Source organism: Typopeltis vanoorti, chromosome 10 (assembly GCF_054136105.1).
Source record: "Typopeltis vanoorti isolate ZY-2024b chromosome 10, IOZ_Tvanoo_1.0, whole genome shotgun sequence".
Lineage (NCBI taxonomy): Eukaryota > Metazoa > Arthropoda > Arachnida > Uropygi > Thelyphonidae > Typopeltis > Typopeltis vanoorti.
This window is the reverse complement of record NC_143558.1, coordinates 20,067,124-20,089,252: the sequence shown is the minus strand read 5'-3', so window position 1 is coordinate 20,089,252 and position 22,129 is coordinate 20,067,124. Positions and strand designations below refer to the sequence as shown.

The following is a 22,129-nucleotide window of genomic DNA, read 5'->3' as shown; positions in this document are numbered from 1 at the left end:
CTTTGTCCCAGGTCACAGCAATATTTTTAATAGCATGATAAATATTGAATGCTTTCCAGAATTGCACGAGAGTCTGGTCGTTTCCTTCAGTAGCATAAATGGCTTGTGAAAAAGCTCTCCGTAGATAATAAGCCTTAAACACTGAAAGAACTCCTGATCCATCGGTTGGGTCAATGAAGTAGTGTTTGGAGGGAGAAACATGACCTTGAAGTTAGTGAAGATCATGGATATAAGACGGACGACCTGGAGCATTATCTCGAATTAACCGTAATAAAATTTTAAATTCTACATTTTCTTTCACACATTAGCTTTCCATTTCACTCGCATATTAGTTGATTAAGGCATCCCAAACAATTTTTGAGTCATTCCATGATTTCTTATATCTCCACTAATGAACTGGAAGAGTATGCTTCCTAATGTTTTTGAAGGCTCGCGGATTCCCACTGTGACATATCACAAATGGTTTCAGTTTATACCCAACCACACCTCCTAACAGAATTGTAATACAGCTTTTAAGAGCTTTGAAACCAAGCATAGATTTTAGCTTTTTGTGGATGAATTGTCCTCTCAGGCATTTTTTTTCCCAAAATAAGGAGGTCTCACCCATATTAAATATTTGCTATGGCGAATAATTTTCCTCCATAATAATTTTATCCAATTTCTCCCCAAACTCCTTGGCAGCCTTCTCATCAGAACTTGCAGATTCATATATTTTCACATTATGCAGCGCAAAACACTGCTTGGATCTCATATTATCCAATTTCGTAGCATAATCGGGTCCTACTTTCTCCTTCAACATATTGAAGAGACTTAGTGCCTTAGCAATTATGGTCATAGTGCTAAGCGGTATGTGCTTTTGGTTCAGGTCCTCTATGCATGATGGAAGTAGCTTTTTCAATCACCGATAGGAACTTGTCGTTGCTTCGTCACTATCGTTGAACTTGCAACTTCGTTTCAAGATCAATTGTTTGCCTCTTTTCCTGTGATTCTTCACTAGGTTTTAATTGGGCGTGTAGGGGCCATGTTGTCCAAAATATCACGAAATGATTAACAATAAATACACAATATATTTTCAAATACAAAATCAACAGAGAAACTATTGAAGGCAAGTGCCGACTGCCGAGGGTGGTTGCCACTGAATGTGCTGTTGCCACTGCATTGTTGCATGCTGTATTGTTTCTAAATAAAAACCTTTTTACTTTACGCTCGCTTGCTTCTTGTTCGAAAGTATAGTCGAAAATGTTATTTATTCCATTATATGGGATCACGGACGTATCTTCGAAAGGACGTAACTCGAACAGACGTAAGTCGAGGGATGACTGTACTTATAATAATATTATAAATTTTTGGTGATCAGAATGGGATATGTCAATGAAAATCAGCACAAATTAATTTAACGATGTTTATGTTTAATTGATGTTTAATTAATTAATAATTAATGAGCAATTATTAATTACTAATAAAAATCAGCTAAATTAACAATTAATTATTAATACATTACAAAATAACCAAGGTGTTCCGTGAACATTTCAGGATTTGTGAAGTGTTCCATTGTAGGAAAAGTTTGGGAAACGCTGCTTTAGTACCATGTAGATTGTAATGTAGCTTGTTTCTTTGTGTATATGTGTATACTCAAGATCTTAATATGAAGGTTGAAATATCGAGTGGTTATTTTGGTTTATATTATTATTATTATTATTATTATTACAGGAAACTCCAAGGAGTCCTTAGACTCATCGAGGGAGGCCCTAAACATCATGTCCAGAACCTATTCAGCATCCACACACTATTTATCATACTTTCCTTTGAACTCACTCACAGTCATGGCACCTACAACAGACACTGGCAGCTTATTCCACTAGGTTTTTTGCTTGGAGAGTGATGAATGAGTGGAATAAGCTGCCAGTGTCTGTTGTGGGTATTAAACCATCGTTTAATATTTAACATCCTTGCTAACCACACTCTTGCCCAGTTTCCATGGATGGCCCTAGACCTGTTCTGAAAAATTTCCTCTGAATTTATCCTGTAAAAAACCTTTAGTAATTTGAATGTCTCAATCATATCACCCCTCTTCTGCCTATCAACCAATTTCTGCAACCCACAGATCTTCAACCTGTTCTCATAAGGTTCATTCCATAGACCAACTAGCATCTTGGTCACTCGCCTCTGGATCCTCTCTACCTCCTCCCCATCAAGAAGAAACCCTGGCACCCAGATCTGGGCACAGTAGTCAAGATGGGGTCTTATCAAGGCTTGATAAAGAGGAACAATAACTTGCTTGTCTCTGTTCGTCAAAGTATTCTTCAGTAACCAAGTGATCTGATGAGCTGATTTAGCCACTTTTGCAATGTGCCCCCTAAACTTCAACTCCCTGTCCACCAACACTCCAAAATCCCTGGCCTCGTCAATCTGCTGGAGTACAGTTCCACCTATGTGGTATGCTGCTGCTGCTATTCTTTTCACCCCAAAATGCATAACCTTACACTTTGCCACATTAAACTGACATCCATCCTCTTTAGCCCAGTCTTCCAATCTATCCAAATCATCCTGCAAAATTTTGACATCATGTGGATTCACTATTGCTCTGCCCAACTTTGCATCATCAGCAAACAAACGAACAGTTCCTCTCAGATCCGTTCCTATACCATTAATGAACAAATTAAACAGCAGTGGTCCAAGAACAGAACAACCCATTAAAGGGAAGTTTTACTATAACAGTAGTTGTTTCCATAATTTTTAATAATGAATGCTGATCACTGTGTAATCGTGAAGGAAAGGATAGTAAGGACAACAAAAGTGCAGTATGAACAGAAATTAGCAAATCAGTTGAAGAAAAACTCTTGTGAATTTTTTATATATGTGGTAAGTAGAAGGAAGAATAATTAAGGTGAGATTATGTTAATGGATGAAAATGGTAGAATGGTAACTGCTGCAGAAGACATTGTTGAGGTACTTAGTGCTCAATTTGTAAGGGTGTTTCATCTTCACCAGGATGAAATCATGAGAATTTCAAGTATAGAGGATATATATATATATATATATATCTATATATATATATATATATATATATATTTTTTTTTTAATATCTCATCCACACACGAAGGCTATGAGACCTATAGCACATTAGTGCCATGTGTGGGCAAGAGGAATAGAAGAAAGAAGGAATCTGTTCACATATTGCTTGTGAGCAACTGAGGGTTGTAATTTTTGGGGAAGGCAGAGTGGGGAGACTGTTCTGAAGGACAGAAATAGATGAAATGAATGAAGAGGCAATGAAGTTGGTTCGGTAAGACATGAGAGGATGGTTTAATTGTGAGTGAGCAGGAGGCATATGAGGAAATAAATAACCTTAATGTCAATATGGTGATAGGATTTGATGATATATCACCACATGTCTTAAGGGAATGCTCCAGCAAATTTGCAGTAGCATTGGCATGCTTTTTTAATGAGTCTTACAGTGGCACAGGTTCCAAGAGAGAGTAGAAAAAAGGGGAAATTGTTCCATTGTAAGACTCTTAAGTCTTACAATGAAACAATTTCTTATAAGGTTGTGGCTACAAATTGTAGGCCAATTGTTGGCCTATAATTTGGCCAACAATTGGCCAAATTCTGGAGTTGTGAATGTACTAGAGAGATTAGTGATGCAAGTGGAGAAACTTTAAAGGAGGTGGAGGAGATGAGAGAGATCTGGGAGTAGCGGTGGACAAGTACTTGAAGTTCAGGCTTCACATTGCACAAGTTGTAAAGCCACCACATTGGATAATGGCAATGATGCAGAGGACCCTGATGTGCAGAAATAAAGATGTTATGATTTCATTGTATAAGGCCTTGATCAGGCCTCATATGGATTATTGTGCACAGATTTGGTTACTGGGTTTTCATGGTGATGAAGATATGTTGGAAAGGGTCTAGAGAAGATTCACAAAGGTGGTCACTGGAATGTGGAGTATGAAGACAGATTGAAAGAATGTAGATTGCCAAGCCTCGTGAATAGGAGGAGGATGGGGGATATGATTGAGACACTAGTTGGAGTTTATCAGGTTGACATGGAGATTTTTCATAGAATGGGAGAGGGATAGAGGCCATCCCTTGGAAACTGTATAAGGAGGGATGGAGAGTGGTTGGTAAGTGGAATGCATTGCCTGAGTTTGTTGTGCATGTAGATGCATTGAATTAGTTTAAGGCATGGTTGGATGAGCTTTGTGTGTGATATTGTGTACCTCCCACAAGTTATCCTCTGACTCCATGGAGGTCAGATGTTAATAATGAGTACAAATTCATCATTATGTCAAATTCAAAATGATGATGCAACATATATTTTTTGGTTGATAAGATTTTAGTTTTAATAAGATGTGAGAAACCTTTATTATTACAGCATTATTATTACAAGACACCTTCAGAGAGTCACAGACTCATTGAGGGAGGGAACATATCACTCACACCAGATCATACCTTCTCTTGGATTCATTCTCACCATCTGCATTCACTACCTCCAAAAGAAGGTCATTCCAGTCATATGCCACTCTTTCAGGGAAAAATCTGGCTCTTGTCCCTTTCTTGACTGCATTCATTCTCAATTTGATTGGATGCCCTCTTCCCACACTCCATAAAATGATATGTATCTGCTGGTATCCTGTATGACACTTTCAGAAGTTTGTAGTTACTAGTGTCTGCACTCTCTCCTCATAATCTATATTCCACAGTCTTGATGTCATCTTTAATACTCTCCACTATACCAGTCAATGTTTATTTCAGCATTGTATTTGTCCTCTGAGTTGTATTCACAATCTTTTGTTTTATGACCCTTGAACGTCAATTTACTATCCACTAAAACTCCAAGATCCCAAGCATGGTCTGTTTCCTTCTAGCATAATCCTTCCAATATAATATGCCATTGGATATTTTATTACACCAACGGGCATAACTTTATAATTACTAAATGAATTGACAGCCATTTTCACCTGCCTACAATTTTAGCTTATTCTGATCCTTCTATAAATGCTGCATGTCAGTTGAATTCCTGATTACCTTTCCTACTTGGCATCATTAGCAAATATCCAATATCTCATGTCAGGTCTTTCCCAGTATCATTGATGTAAAGATTGAATAATAGTGGACTAAGGACTGGTCACCTAAATCATACAGACTCGCATCCCCCTGTACACCACTTTTCTATCTGTCATTCAGCCATCCTCTTATCCAAATCTAATCCACATCCTCCAACTTAAGAGACAGCTTTCTGTTCTGAATCCTCTCAAAAGCTTTAGCAAAGTCCAATTTCTGTATGTATTCTCTGTCAACTCATTTCTTACCAACTTTTCTAAAATCCTCACTACCATTCTTGTAAAATACTGATAGGTTGATAGTTAGACATATATCAATCTTTGCACTACATATGTGTAATGGTATTATCATACTTTCCCTCCACTCCTGCAGAATCTTCCCTTGTGCTGAGACTCAAATTAACCACTGAACTAGCCTAGATGTATTTACATGTCAGTAATTACATGGATAGAAAATGTCCATTGAAGTGTTCTGGTTATACAGCCAGTTCATCTAAATACTGTTTTAGCATATGTGCTAACATCCCATCGGTTCCTATTGCTGAATATTGATTCAGCAATAGGAATCAATATTCACTGAATATTCACACAGTCACTGAATCAATATTCAGTGTTTGCAACAACACTTGTACCTCCTCCAGTGTAGAAGTAGCCTTAAGCTCTATATTGTATACAACAGGCTAATTGCTCTTAGCAAAATAGGTTAACCGAAGTGTCTCTTCAGCATCTGCAGGTGGCAGTTGCAGAATAAAATGCAGAAGTTATTTTTATAAAGGCTTTTCAACTGAAGATGAGTTAACCAATCTGTAACAGATGTGCCAAGTCCCCCTTCCCAGCAAGTGAAATGCTTTATTTCTACCCAGAGGAGTAGACAAAATACACTACAATAAGATTGTTAGCTGTAATTGCATCCCAAACTAAACCAAAGAAATTGTCTTTTTTTTTGAAAAGTTTAACTTTTTTAAAGAGATTTTAAAGCTAATAACAGTTCAAATAATGGAACCTAAGAGTAATTACATTTTTTCTTGTCTGTGTGTTTGAAAAACTTCATTTAATTTTTGACTAATTTGAGGTGCAAAGTTAAGTTTATATCACTTAAAGTAGTACAGACGAAATGAGCACTGTTTTTTCTGAGGCTATTGACTATATACTACATCATTATAGATTTTGAGGTAATTATAACATATTATAATTTACTTAACCATTAAAAAAAAAAAAATCAAACTAAGAGGGTGCTCTCAGAGTTACCATTCCAAAACGCTAATAGTTGTTTAGAGATCAATTAACATCAGGAGGATAAGGAAAAATCTAGTTTTTTGAATACTGAGGAAGCTACACATGTGTTTATTCCAAGAAAGGTTAGAGATTAAAGTTATCCCAAAAAAAGTGAACTCAAGTATTGTTGAAAGATTTAATTTTATTAAAGTTTTTTATGATGGAAATATATAGGGAAAAGGTGTGCTCCTGTACTAACACCTGTTATTTATCATCTATACACTGTATCATACTCAGCTGGCACATGAAAGCAAGCCCATATAGCTAATTCAAAAAAAAAAAAGTGATGTGTCTTCTTTCAAACTATTGACCTATTGCTCTCACCTCAGTGTTGTCTAAAGTAATGGAGAAGGTCATCAGTAGTAAACTACTTCAACACCTGGAGAACTGTGAACTAATCACTGACCAGCAATATGGATTTTGTTAATCATGATCCATAGCAGATCACCTCCATCACTCACATCTGGATGATGTGACATTGTCTGAAGAAACCTGGGCTTTTGCACTTGTAATGGCAAGTTGCAACTGAAAAGTACTTGATAGCAGTGGTGGCTTGTCCATACGGGCTGCAGGGCTGCATTGAATGCAGCTCTAGCATTGAGTATACTAGCCAGTACTACTCGCTAGTATACTTAATGCTAGAGCTGCATTCAATGCAGCCCTTATGAATGAGCCACCACTGCTTGATAGGGTTTAGCAGTGAGGACTTCTCAGAAAATTGCTACTTTTCTCTTAGGTTGTTTGTGAATTCTAAGCATTGGGTGGTGTCAAGGGATGTTAGTCCCACAACAGTCCAGGATCTCATTACATGCTTGGAAGAATGGTCTAAAATTCCCATCAATTGCTATTGTGCGCTTGTGGAAAGTGTTCCCCATAGGGCGGCTGCAGTAATTGTAGCAAAAGGAGGTCCACATCTTATTAAGGTGGGTGCCATGGCTGTTTGTTCCTCACACTATGGTGTACATTGACTTCTTTCCAAGCTCTGCCCGTCCGTGTGTGTGTGTGTGTGAATTTTTTAATGTGAATACTGCTTCCATGAAAGGTTTACTCATATGTAGTACATTGGTAGTGTATGAACTAAAGATCTGATAATTTCGAAATCACTATGCTATTCTAGAAACCAAATGTAACATTTTTAAACTACTTTAGGTCTCCACTGGAGTAAGGTGGTGATAGTCTTGTAAATGCCATCTACCACTTAAAGACTTGGCATTCATTCACAAACATCTATTTCTACTGTGGGATTTTGAATGAACAGGCCTCTTCGTTGGAGAGAAGATGTGCTGTTCATTTGACCAACCAGGCCAACCTCAGCCTCCAAATATAATAGTTTTCTGTAATGGAGCCCATAATATAAGCATATTATAGTCTAAATACATTTTAAATGTTAACTCATGCCTGTGAAAGGTTGTTACCCCCTTAGTATCATAGGCAGACTTTTTTTTTTGTGTGTGTATTGTTTCAATTAATTTTTTTTTAACGTTTTATATTACTAGCAATATCATGAAATACTGATTTGGAGCCTAACCATGGGCTCTTATCCTTATTACTTTTATGGGATCTTTGATATCATTTTTCATGATCTTCACCCACCAGATTTTTTTCTGAGCAAATTCATATGGCTTTTATAAAAGTCTGCACCTGTTTTGTTTAATGGTGGGCAAACATGTTATTCTTTTATGAACTGGACTGTTTTGAAGAAAAATCATGAGTTTAATATTTTTAAAGAATATTGTAATTATAAAATACATTCAGCACAAAAACAGTTAAAATATTACAAGAATCCAGACATCTATTCTATAGTCAAGAAAATCATCAATCCCCTATATGAAAAAATGAATAACAGAACAACTAATTCATTAAAATAGTCTCATAAAATCTCATAATCAGTAACATAAAATAGTCTCTCTGCTATACTTGATCGGTGGGTGGGGATGTTTTTCCTCCTGTAAACTCAGGTTTTTCATCCCTGCTAAACAGGTATACAATTATGAGACAGGTGTATATTGAGGACTGAGTTGGCTGTAATTCTAGCCAACTCAGTCTTCCTCCATATCACCAACACCACTTCATGTTCTTGTAAGCAAGCTGGACTTAAGATTGTTTTGTAAAAATTCAGATGATTTAATATAAGATGGACAAAAAGAAGAATGCATAAATTTAATTCAGTATTTCACTAAGAGTAATGTAACATATAGCAGCAGACCTTGATATCTTATATAACAGCTATATCAGAAAGTCCAAAAATCATCTGAAGCGATTCACGTGACTCAAGAATATAAGAACCAATGATTAATACTCAGTCACATTTGGGCTGCTCTTATAAGTCTAAAGTTTTCATACCTGGGACATGAAAAAAGCAATAGATAGAATAATGTAAAAAAGATATGTTTATTGATATACTGGTTGTTCTTGAAATATTCAAAATAATCAGAAGCTTACAGACAGCGATATAAATATTTTTATTCATATTTAATATCGCTTATTAATTCATTTTATTTTTTTATTTTTTTGTAGTTTGTTAAATGTGGTTATGCTGGTTCAAATTTCCCAGATTTTACTTTCCCATCAATGGTGGGTAGGCCCATCATTCGTGCAGCACACAAAATAGGTGACATTGAAGTTAAGGTAAGAATATAAATATAACAAAACTTCATTTTAAAAGTTGATAAAGAAGTCAGAGAAAATATAAATATATTATCATTTGGTTCTTGAAATTTTATATATGAAAGTTTGTAGCACTCATGAATTTGATTATCACAACCCATAATATTTGTATAATCATTAACTGCTTCATGTTATTTTGCCTATTTCTCGCGTTTCCATTGAAAAAAAAAAAATACAAAATATCAGCGTCCCAGTTTAATGTTTATTTTTATAATAAACTTCTACTTGCAGGTTCCTGTTTTTTTTTGTTTTTTTTAATGTAACAATATTTTATCAAAACAAATGTTTCAAAGAAATGTTATAACTGAATGCATATTTAAAAATAAGTTTATTCCATTTGTGGTTCAGGTCATTTTCACAACTGCCTAAGGTCTATTTTCTTAACTGGGTAGTAATTTTCATCACTTCATAATGTGGTGATTTGCTTTTTTGTTGGTTTAATAAATCAGCCTATATTTCATTTCAAGGGTAGGCCTGGGTTGGCCAAATAGATGGCATTTCCACTATTGTACAATAGATTTATAAACCTTTTATTATTGGAATTGATATTGGGATGTGGGGGGGAGGGATCAAATCTAAAAGATTTCATTTCAGTTTGCATTATTCATGGTTCACATAATGCAAGTGTATTTGAAATACAAGTTAAGAGTTAATCTGGTATGGATACTTAAATGTTGATTATCACTTGTGTTGATGTTTGGAGAAAACACATCTAAAGATAATAATTAACTAAAATTTACTTAGCTAATTAGATTATAAGCCAATATTTTGCCTTTGTCACCAAGGCAAAAATCCAACCATAAAAAACATCAAAAATCCAATCAAAAGAATCATAAAAAAAACAACAGAAATCCAATCAAACAACCCACTAACATTAATTCTTATCAAAAAAAAAAAAAAAAAGGTTCCACATCCACTTACCAACATCCATTGCCTTAACAGCAATATAAATTATGTGCACCACCACCACCTACAGTCATCCAAACCAGAAGTGCTATTCCTATCAGAACCCCAACTAGCAACCTAAACTGCCCAAACTGCACATCACACAGCTCTTTCTGCAATGAGGGCAGCACTTTTGCATTCATCAGAACTGTACCATGCCAGTACTGCGAATCCTGGAATCATCACTGTTTGATCAGTTTTGGCTCAAAATTTTGCTACCAAATCAACCCATCCTTTTCATATGCTCTCTCTATCGCTCTCCAAACTCTGTCAACCACTCTAACCTCTTCAACTATCTCTCTCTTTCTCTAAAGCTCGACTTTCTGTAATTGAAATAGCCCAATAGTGAGGTCATCCTTCTTGGGGACTTCAATGTCTACAACTCACTTTGGCTCCCTTCTCCAGTTTTTCCGATCAAGCAGGCAGAGATGCTGAGGTGTTTGTCATTAGCAGTGACCTATCTCAGATCATCAAATCTTCCGACCAGGATACCTGACAACCTCCTCCAAATTGCCAACACACTTGACCTCTTTCTAACAAGCTTGCCTTTCAGGTATACTGTGGTTGTCAGACCACAACCTCGTACAAGTCTCTTTTGCCACAGAACTACCTTTATCATCGGTTTACAGTCTCATGTTCCTTTGACACTACAAGGGTACTACCTGGGAGGACCTTCTCAACTTCTATTCCTCCTTCCCATAGTTCAACTACTGCTTCAGATCTTGTGATCCAAACACCTGCTCAGACCGAATAACAGAAATCATCCTCACAGGAATGAATGCTTTCATCCCTCATTCCACTCCAAACTCTCAGCCACCATCCAAGCGTTGGTTTTCAAAAAATGTGGTAATGCTGTAAAAGAAAAAACATCTGCTTACCATGAATGGCTCAAGATCAAAACGCCAGCTGCCCACTCTGCCTACACTGCAGCTCACAGCAGTTGTAAAAGAATCATCACCAAGTCAGACTTTGAAAGAGCCAAATGCTGCAAACTCACCTCCTGCCCAAGTGGCCTTTGCTTCTTCTGGTCTCTTGCCTAGGCCATTGGGCGCAACTTCTGCCCACCCAGATTTGCACTACTCTTACATCTAGATGGTACTGTAGTTACCTCACCTAAAGACAAGGCCAACTTACTGCCATCACTTTCTCTTCCAATTCCTGCATTGAAGGCCGGGACAAAGTTCCCTCCACGCTATCAAGAACGGCTCTCTTTGTGTCAGCTGGTCTTCTGACAAAAAAAAAATCCAATGAATCCTGAATAATCTGGACACAAACAAGGCATCTGGTCCTGATGATATTCTACCTATCATGTTAAAAAAATTGTGACCAGAAAACTAACACCTATCCTGTGTCTCCTCTTCAATCTATCCTACTCAACTGCCATCTACCCTACAACATAGGCCTACAACATACCCTATAACATAGGTGTGTTAAAAAAATTGTGACCATAAAACTAACACCTATCCTGTATCTCCTCTTCAATCTATCTTACTCAACTGCCATCTACCCTACAACATAGAAACAGGTCCACATCCAACCCATCCCAAAGAAAGATGATAAAAGTCAACCAACAAACTGCCTTCCAGTTGCTCAGGGACCTACTTAACAAACTGCTATCCTATAGTCTGCCTTCCTCACTCTGCAACTGGAGTATATAAATGACTAACTCGCCTTTTGTCCAAAGTGACCAGATAAAGGTTCCTCACATCACTGATGGGAATTGAACCCAGGTCTTTCTGACCAAAGGGCTTTGTCTATATCAGCCAAGCTATAGAGGCTCTCATGAACTGCTTATATCAGAAATAAATGGAGGTCTGAACAGGGTTCGACATACTCTTCAAACCAGCTCTGCGGTTTGAAGAGTAATGAATAATTTAGTTTCATAGATCTATATCATTCTATAGCTATGAAACCACAAAACACAACATACTTTCTGTTGCTGAGTTGCCATTGCATGATATGGTATACTTGTGTACTTTGTCAATTGGGGTTATACCAACTGTCAGTATATTAGAAACACAAGTGTTGTTCTTTATAATTGGGATCACTTTCTGCAAGTCTTCAGTTTTTAGTGTAAATATGTTGTAGTAACAGTATAAATCTTTAAACGCCCTACTTAAAATTTGGAATCATTGGTGATTTGCTAAAAAGGAAAGATTGTTGCTTTTTTGTAAAGCTGAATTCAAGTGAAAGTATTGGAAAACATTTTATTACTTTTAATATGATTTATTGCTTTTTCCCCTTTACTGCTGCTTTCTTAGGAAACCACATCTGATAATCATGTAAGTAATCCTTAATGTATTTTAATGTAATTTCTTTAATGTAATCTAATGCAGAGAAAATATTCTAGTTTATGTAGAATGCTCTGAAAGAGACTTTATTTTTTGAGTATAGTTAAGAGAACTGTTTTTTGTCTAAACGATAGAGTAGGTTCATTTGTTTCAACACAATGTGTGAATTTGTGAAAAGCACCAGTAACTACTCGTATATCCTAATGATGGATAGGGTCCAACCATTAGAGCATGCTTTCACTGTACAAGTGTATGATTAAAGTGGAGCAAGGAACATCGATTAGCACTCCAAATTCTTCCTATGATGGAACACTTCACAAATCCTGAAATTTGAATGGAACACCTTGGTTAGAGTCGAGTATCATCGGTCTCGTATTCAACGTAAAGCTGAGTGCACACTATTGCCGAAGCAGGCTGTATTGCATGGCATTGCAAAAAACTCGCATTGACCTTGCTTGTGACTGCACGTTTCCTAGAATAGATACCGGGCAGCTGAGTCAATGTCAGCATATGCTGGCCTTAATAGCACAATCCACACGCAAAATGAAGAGTGCCTGATTTTCAAACATGTTTGAATTTGTCGCAGCATTTAAAACCATTCCAGGCTCATATTAATTTTGATCATTTTTCACAGAACACTTATTCACTTTCCACGGAACACAGTTTGGGAAACCCTGCTGTAGAGAATAGAGTGTGAAGGAGATTCAGTGCTTTCTTGCATTTGTCTGTAATTTGTTGGATGTGTGTAAGGAATGTAAGCTTTCTTCAAAGATGAGCTCCAGGAACTTGGCCTCTAATGCTACTGGAACAACATTTTGATCCATTTTTAAATCAAGATCTGAGTGAAGGATACTTTTTATGCAGAAGTCTACACACACAATTTTTTTTCTTTTTTTTCTGCTGAAAACCTTAACCCAATTAAGTGACACGATTAGTCTTGTTGAAGTTGTCGTTCAGTTACCCTCATATTGCAGGAGTGACAGTAAATTGTGAAGTGACTGACATAAAGAGTATTGTTTACTATGGCAGAAAGCTGTTCAGATATTGAAATAACTGTGATAGCAAAGAGTGTCACATTTATGGCAGCTTTGAGGAACACCTTCTGCCAGATGATATGGCCAAGATAACTTGCTTCCCACTCAGACTTGGAAGACACTTTGAAGCTGGACAGAAAGTTTTTTTTATAAAAACAAGGAAGTGTCTCCTCATACCAAGAGTAAAAGGTATTTTAATATGCCATATTGCCAGGCTGTGTCATAAGCTTTTTCCATGTTAAAGAGAACTGAAACTAGATGTTCCTGTTTGAGGAAAGCATCTCTTATACATGTTTGCAAATGAACCAAATGGCCCACTGTTGATTGGGGTGTCTATGAAAGTCACATTATATGTTGGAAAGAAGATTTTTGTTTTCTAAATATCAGAAGCCTTGCATTTGTTGTTTTTTCCAATATCTTATCAAGACAACTGGTCAGAGTGATAGGCTGATAATTCTTTGCTTATGTTGGATGGCAATGACAATTGACTTATGCCAATCAGCTGTAAACTCTTCCTCTGTCAGTATAAGAAGAGATTCATGGAAAATGCTGAAAGATGTTTTATCATTTCATAATGTCATCAGGATCTATTGCACTGGCATGACAGAGTAAAATAGCTATTTTTAGTTCTTCCTTAATGAAATGCTGATTATATGGCTCTGTGCTCTTGGTACAGAAGCTTAATCGCCCTTGCTGCCCTTTCGATATTAAAAATTCGAGAGGATATGAAGCTGTTGCTGAGATTCTGGCAAAGTTTTCGCCCAAAGTGTCTACAAAAGATTTGGGATCAGCAATAACACATCCATTAATTTCCAAGGTAGACAACTGATATGTTCCCTAGACAGTTTTTGCACTGTTGTTTGATTAATCAATGATATAAGCTGGATCCCGGATTGTTTTTGATTCTGACGTCTCATATGACATGCTTTGGCACAAACACATTTAAATGCTATTAAGTTTGTTGTGGTAGGGTATCTATGAAATATACCCATGCTCTATCTCAATCTTTCTTTGACTGCTTGTTGCTCTTGGTTCCACCAAAGCTTTGAATAGAGTGGAAATGGGAATGATGTTTTTGGAATTGCTGCGGTTTGCAGCATGGACAGTACAGTCTGTTACATGCTTCACTGTTTCATTAACAGGGATTTGGCTGACAGCTTCAGTATTAAATTTTGCAACATGGGGAAAAAAAAGTATTCCAGTCAGCCAGGTCCATTTTCCACATGGGCAATTTCCTGTGAAGAATAATACTGATAAGAGGAAATCACTCCCATAGATGTTCTCTTCAACAACCCAAAAATAGTGAAAAAATGGCAGGGCCACAGATTGTAAGAGCTATTGCAGAATATGAGTGAGTAGGTATATGAAAAAATGTATCAACATATCGACTCTATTATTAATCTATTATAAAGAGGAGAGAGAGAGGTTGTGACTATTGAGCATTCAGTTAATGATACGACCCCTTCCATTCGAGTTGGCACTGCCCCCACAGTGTTGTGTCAATTAAAGTCACCGTGAGAAGTATGGGCTGAGGCAGTTGCAATATAAGATTACCCAGTTCAGTCTCATTTAACTCACAACCTGGTGGTAAATAAATGGAACATGTAATAATAAAAAAAAAATTACAAAAATCCTACAGATATGCAAATTGCTACTGCTTCTAAAGCAGTATTAAGCTGGACATGTTGGAAAGGAATATGATTGCTCACTTGGATAGCTACTCCACCATAAGCTGGGCCCATCTCCAGATCTCTCCTTATGAACAATAATAAAATGTCTTAAGGTTGAACCCTCACTGAGTTTTAAATGTTTCCTGCAGATAGAAACAGAAAGATGTATGATTCTGCAGCAGAATCTAGATATTGTTCTGATATCATTCCTCTAGAAGAGTTTATAGTATAGGAGATGTTACTGTAATTGGTATTCTGCCCATTGAAGTTGCACTGAATAATTTTTCTGAGTATTGCTGACATGATGTTTCCATAAGAATATTATCCGATTGTAGTTTAACTGTTCTCTGAGATCCAGTCTTTTAAACCCTTTTGGAAAGGTGACATTTTCCCTATTTGCTTTTCATCTTTTGCATGGATAATGAAGAAACTGCTACATTTTTACTGTTTTCATATATCTTTTGTTTTTGACTTCTATAATCAAGTGATATATCAACAGTAATTTGAGGATGAAGAATTCCTGCTCAAGGAATTTTTGTTTAGCATCAGAGTTCCCCACCAACCACAGAAGAACCATACACAAATGCCGCTCACCAGCAAGCAATGACTGCATTCAGGAGTAGAACACCAGGACTATCCCAAATGCTATACAAGCATCACAACAAGCCTTGGACCATGGGGTGGGAGACTTATTGCAACAGTGTTGACATTTGCAGGCAAGCTCGCTAGTTGATTGATTGGCAGGCTATCCAGGACTGCCCAACTTCTAAAAGAAGAGGCCAAAATAGTGTACAAGACTACCAGTATTCTCCTTTCTGCATGTCCACAGGTCACACTGCACGGGCAAACACAGCAGGGCATTGGATCCCAGTGACGGGATCCAATGCCCTGCTGTATTTTATACTATCCTGTTTGGAAGACAGGATAGTATAAAAGAGTCAGAAACAGTAGAGCAAAGAATACTGGAAGAAAGGCAGAGAAAAAGAGGGAGAATCAAAGTGCCCATACTATCACTAGGAGGTTCCTGCCACCATGGACAGGGCCCCATGAGGAGAGAAAAAAGTTGACTTTGCTGCTTTTCATGGAAATATACAGAGGCAGACAGAAAAGGGCAAGGGATACTCATTTCCACACCACCTCTGAGGTAGAGTACAAGGTGTGCTTTTTTCTCATTACTCTTACAACATGTAGTAATGTAACTTGGGAACATAGTACATTGCATGTACAGTATTTGTCTGTGCAGGGTTTTTAAGAACCCACAACAGAAATATTTCTGAAAAAACAGAAAAACATATTTTTAGAAAAAACTATTTAATTAAGCATTACAAAATGTATTAGAAAATGCAAAATTCATCTCACTTTGGGTATACTAAAAAGATGTGAATGAGTATTATGCACTTAACTGGACAAAATTGTAATAGAAATATAAAGTTTTCGATTTTTTTTCCTTTTTATGCAGATGAGATTATATGCAAGTAAGCATTATTACAATAACATCTGCATAATATTAAAGAGCTGAGATGAATATTTTCGATGTTATCAGTTTTAATGATACGATTCATATAGATGATGAATCACAGTGGTGATAAGGTCTTGCACCTGACTTTACATCTTTCTCTACTTCAATTCGAACTACTGACTTATGGCCTAAGTGTCTGCTGTATATTACTTTGTATAATGTACCATTTACACTACATGTAGTGCTCCTTTGTATAATGAACTATTTATGCTGTATGCAATGCTATGAACAACTTGAACACAGCATGTTCCATTTATTGGAATGTTTATAAATTAAGATTGTTATATGAAATTGTGAATTAATGCCTATAATTTATTCATCACTCTAATGAAATTTACCTCTCTTTAATGCTTAGCAATGTAACATCACTTGGCTCGTTCTACTTTTGAATGATCAATTGTTTGTATTCCACCTTGTAAAAAAACTGTTCCTTACAAGCCACTGAGGATAGTCTGTTAGTTTTAGACTGAAATATTTGGCAAACATTAAAATATTCTTGTGTTAACTTGTTTATAATTCTTAATCATATTTTCATCATATTTGATCCATTTGTTTTGTAGCCACAAAACAAATGGATCAAATATGATGAATAGATGAAAGATGAAGCCACTTACTGGATGGGCTTTGATTCTTTGAACAATTTGATTCCAGTCCATTGTGTTACATCACGTTCATTTATTATGATTTGAGTTTCTCTTATGATGAATAGATGAAAGATGAAGCCACTTACTGGATGGGCTTTGATTCTTTGAACAATTTGATTCCAGTCCATTGTGTTACATCACGTTCATTTATTATGATTTGAGTTTCTCTTATATTCTAGTAACATTTTTCATACCAACTTTTGATATTGTTGTCTTTGATAAGGTGTGAAAAAAAGATATGTAAGTGGAATTTGTTGCCTATAAAGTTTTTTTTTTTTTTCTTTTAGGATTTGATGGTTGGAGATGAGGCTAGCAAATTACGATCAATGCTTGAAGTGGCATATCCTATGGAAAATGGAATTGTTCGAAATTGGGAGGATATGTGTCATGTCTGGGACTATACATTTGGTCCTTCAAAAATGAATATTGATCCAAGAAACTGTAAAGTGTTGCTTACAGAACCACCTATGAATCCTTTGAAGAACAGAGAGAAAATGATCGAGGTAATGATTTAATCTCTTCTTTCAAATTGGCTTTTATTAATTTGCTGCATTAATGTTTTATTCCATGTTAATACTATATTATCTATGGAGTTGCAATTAAAAATTGGTGAGAGTGATGACATGAATTGTGGCTAGCCATATGAAGATTTCTATGAGGAAAGGATATACGTGAAAGTACAAGGGTGGGGATTATGACAAGCTTAGAGCTATAACATAGAATGAGTTGAGAAGTAAGGAAATAAATGCTGCTTGGGAACTGACAAAGAAATCCCTAACAGTGTGAATGTATTCAGAAGGTCAAAAGGCTGAATAAGGTAAGTGTAGGATGAATGAATTAAGCATGTAATGTGGAAGAAGAAGGCACTTTCGTAGCAGCACAAGATGAATAATAATAATAATCATTTTTATTATTATTGTACAAGCACCTCCATGGAATCCAAAGACTCATCACAGGAGATCCTAACTATCCACACAATCTATCATACCTCTCCTTGAACCCATTAACAGACAAATCACTCACAAATGACTCTGGCAACTAATTTCACTCATTCATGACTCTCCAAGCAAAAAAGATTTAGTCCTCACAGACCTACTAACCACACCTTTATTCAACTTTCAGGGATGACCTTGTTCTGGCCCCAAACAATGGTAATAATCAGTTGCATGAAGAGTATAAAGAGCAAGTCAGGAAGTGATATTTAATGTAAGATGCTGTTAATGGATGAAAGTGGAAGATTGGTGACTACATAGTCGAAGTGTTCAATGAGCAGTTCATCAGGGTATTTCATCCTCAATGTGAAATCAGAAGGCTCATATATAGAGAATGAAATGAGAGAAGACTTAATGGTGAGTGAGTATACCTTAAACTAGATGTCATCAAGACAATATGACTTGATGACATACCACCAAGTGTCTTAAGGGAATGTTTCAAGGAGTTACATCAGCCTTGGCCTATCCATTTCACAATTCTGAGAAGACTTAAAGAATATTTATGGTAAGATGCTGTTAATGGATGAAAGTAGAAGATTGGTGACTACTGCAAAGGACATAGTCGAAGTGTTCAATGAGCATTTCATCCTCAATGTGAAATCAGAAGCTCATATGTAGAGAATGAAATGAGAGAAGACTTAATGGTGAGTGAGTATACATTAAACTAGATGTCATCAAGACAATATCACTTGATGACATATCACCACGTATCTTAAGGGAATGTTCCAAGGAGTTAGCATCAGCCTTAGCCTATCCGTTTCACAATTCTTGCAACAGCACAAGTCCCAAAGGTAGTGATAGGGCCAAGGCAAAAAATTATAGTCCTATCTGTATACCTGAAGTTTTAGTGTGAAGGCATTGGAGAGGTTGGTGAGATACAGGATACAAAAGTGGGTTGATAACAGTGGTATACTATGTGCTTGTCAACATTTGTTAAAGGCAGTTGTGTTTTAAAAACTTGCTTATGTACTATACAAGAAGACGAATGTATTGGACAAGGAAGATATGTACAGTGGTATACCTAAATTTTACAATGCTTTTTGATAGATTGTCCACCACAAGTTGGTCACTAAGCTGAAGCAGATGTGATTGGTTGATAGACTAGTGAGTTGGATAGCTTATCAGCAAGTTGTGTATGGTGGGGGAAGGGACACTATCTTAAAGAGAAGTCACTAGTGGTGTGCCGCAAGGGTCAGTATTGGGACCATCATCAAATTCCTCACATGTATCCTCAAGGAGCGTACAGGATATGATAGTACAACATGAAAAAAGTTACATTATTACTAACTTCTTATCTACAATTTTCCTCCAAATCAATCTGTTACCTGTCAAGACTCCAACATTATCAGATCTTATATTTCTGTCTTCTAAGTTACTTTTTACCATATCAATCCATTTATATCTTGGTCTTCCTCTGGGTCTTTTTTCTGCCAACATGGCAGAGAACACTTGTTTTGCTAATCTTTCCTCTCCCATTCTGTTTAAATGACCATACCACATGAGATTAGCTCTGCAAATGCATTCCTCGATGCTGACAATGTCAACTTCTTTCCTAATATCCTCAATTAATATGATATTGCCATTAATGCCACCTGTTCATGCCCCTAATCTTTTCAGGACTCTCATATCTGCAGTCTCAGTCTTTGGTCAAGTGTTTTACTTCTTACCCAGCTCTTAGATCCATAAGTTAAAATTTGTTTGAAGATTGTCTTGTATACAGCTAATTTAGTGTTTTGAATAATTTCTCTCTTATTCCATATAAATTTATTCAGTTGACTTCCTCCATACCAGCTTTATTGATTCTGTTGTCTGGTTCCATATTTAATTTACAGTCTTCACTAAAAATTGTACCTGAGTGGCTGAAATGTTTTACTTGCTCTATAGGTTCTCTATTCACAATGCAGTTGATATTTTCATTGCTTCTGCTTATTTTCATTGTCTTTGTCTTATTATTGCTGACCTTCATACCATATCTATTACAACAGTTATTCAATTTAGTCAGGGAATCTTGCATACTTGTAACGGATTTATTTAGAAGTATAACATCATCCGCATAAAGCAAAGAGCTGACATTAACATCTCCAATTTTGATATCATGTTTAATACCACTTTCGTTCATAATGTGATCCATATAGATACTGAATAACAGAGGGGATAATGTACATCCTTGTCTGACACCAGATTTAACATTAAACTATCTTCCTGTAGTTCCTTCAATTCTAACTGCTGATTTAAAACTCAAATAAAGACTATGTACTGCTTGATATAATGTCCCATTGACACCATATAACTGTAGAGTACTGAATAACTTCTCTCTTGGCACCTTGTCATATGCCTTTTGCAGATCTACTAAACTTAAATACAGATCTTTGTTATATTCCCATGATTTCTCAACTATTTCTCTTAAAGTGAAGATCTGTTCTTGACAGCCTCTATTTGGCCTGAATCCAGCTTGTTCTTCACCATGCTTCTCTTCCACAATCCTTCTCAATTGTTTCTCAAGTATACTTGCATAAATCTTACCAGGAACACTCAGTAGAGAAATACCTCTGTAATTCTCATATTCAGTTTTATTTCCCTTTTTATATATGGGTATTATGAGAGCTCTACTCTAATCATCTGGAATTCCTCTCTCTGTCTGGGCCTTCTGAACTATGCAGTGTAGCTACTGTTCTGGTCGAATATCATCTACTCCTGCTGCCTTTGATGGCCTTTTCAACTTCAAGTATGGATATGTATTCCTGACTGTATGCCTGTTGAGTGTTTTTTACCACTGTGCTATCACTGCTTGTTTCATTTAGCAATTTTTCAAAGTAATTACTCCATACTTCAAGGATATCTTTTTCTCCTGTTTTCATGTCACCTTTGTCATCTCTAATTCCTTTTACAGCACTCTTTCCTCCATTTCTGAGCTTCTTCAACAAGTTTAACAGAATATCTTGCTACCTTCTTGATATTTATTTTCTATGTTCTTGCCAAAGTCCTCTCATGACTTTTGTTTAGCCAGTTTTACACAGCGTTTAGCTTTCTTACATCTGTCTCTGTATTCTCTAAGAGCACAAGTTGACTTATTTGCCAGGAACTTTTGATATGCTTTCTTCTTTTCCTTCACTGCCTCTTTAACTTCCTGTGTCCACCATGGAGTTCTGATTTTTCTATCCTTGCAGCCAATCTCACCGCATGCCTCTCTGGCTGAAAAATCCGTTTTCTTCAGGGCTTGCCACTGAATCTCCTAGGTTTGGTTCCTGTTTTCAAACTCTCATTTTTCCTTGAATAATATTTGTGTATTTTAGTCTACAGTTCACACCTGAGAACTGCTCAACTTTTATTTGCTTTAAAACTTTCTTACATGTTGTTCTTTTCAATATGAAATTCAGTTTCATCCTGCTCAAGACTAAATGGTGATCACTTCCAATTTCAAATCCTCTTTACATTCTGGTGTCCTGCACCAGTGGGAAAACATCACTATCAATAAAACATAGTCATTGAGACTTTTCTTATTCCTTGCCTCTTCTCTCCATGTTTAATTTGTGCACATTTGTATGTTTGAAAATGGTGTTAGTAATGAGCAGTCCATCTCCTGAGCAGAAATTCAACAGGTATTTGTCATTATTATTATTTGCTTTGCTCTTTTCTCCAAATTTTCCCAAAACATTTTTGTATTTCTGACAATCATTTCCTACTCTGCTATTTACATCCCCAACAAGGACCAACTTTTCATTTTTCATTGTGTCAGTTGCTTTCTCTAAAGCCTTAAAAAATTCCTTCACTTCTACCTTAGTAGAACCTTCTGTGGGACCATAGGCACAAATAAGTCTCATTGTCCAGTTCTCCATTCTGATATTTTCCCACATCCCTCCACTTGAAATTGCCTGGCATTGAAGAAGATTAGCCTCATATTTAGTGTTGAATAGCTATAACTACTCCTTTTCCTTGATTGGGGAATCAGAGGGGTGGTATGTGGTCTCAAGGCACACATGTTGCTGACACATGTATAGTAATAAAACTTGGGGAAATGCCATTTATTCC

The 22,129-nt window shown here is 36.4% G+C and overlaps 1 protein-coding gene across 1 annotated transcript in view; it reads left to right on the top strand.

Annotated features, from left to right (window-relative positions):
• The window catches only part of Arp2 (Actin-related protein 2), a 119,422-nt gene that overhangs the window by 13,990 nt on the left and 83,303 nt on the right, over positions 1-22,129 (top strand). The window contains exons 2-3 of the mRNA XM_090399715.1: positions 8,856-8,966; positions 17,396-17,611. Coding sequence (XP_090255841.1) covers positions 8,856-8,966; positions 17,396-17,611 — 327 coding nt within the window. The remainder of the gene's footprint in view (positions 1-8,855; positions 8,967-17,395; positions 17,612-22,129) is intronic.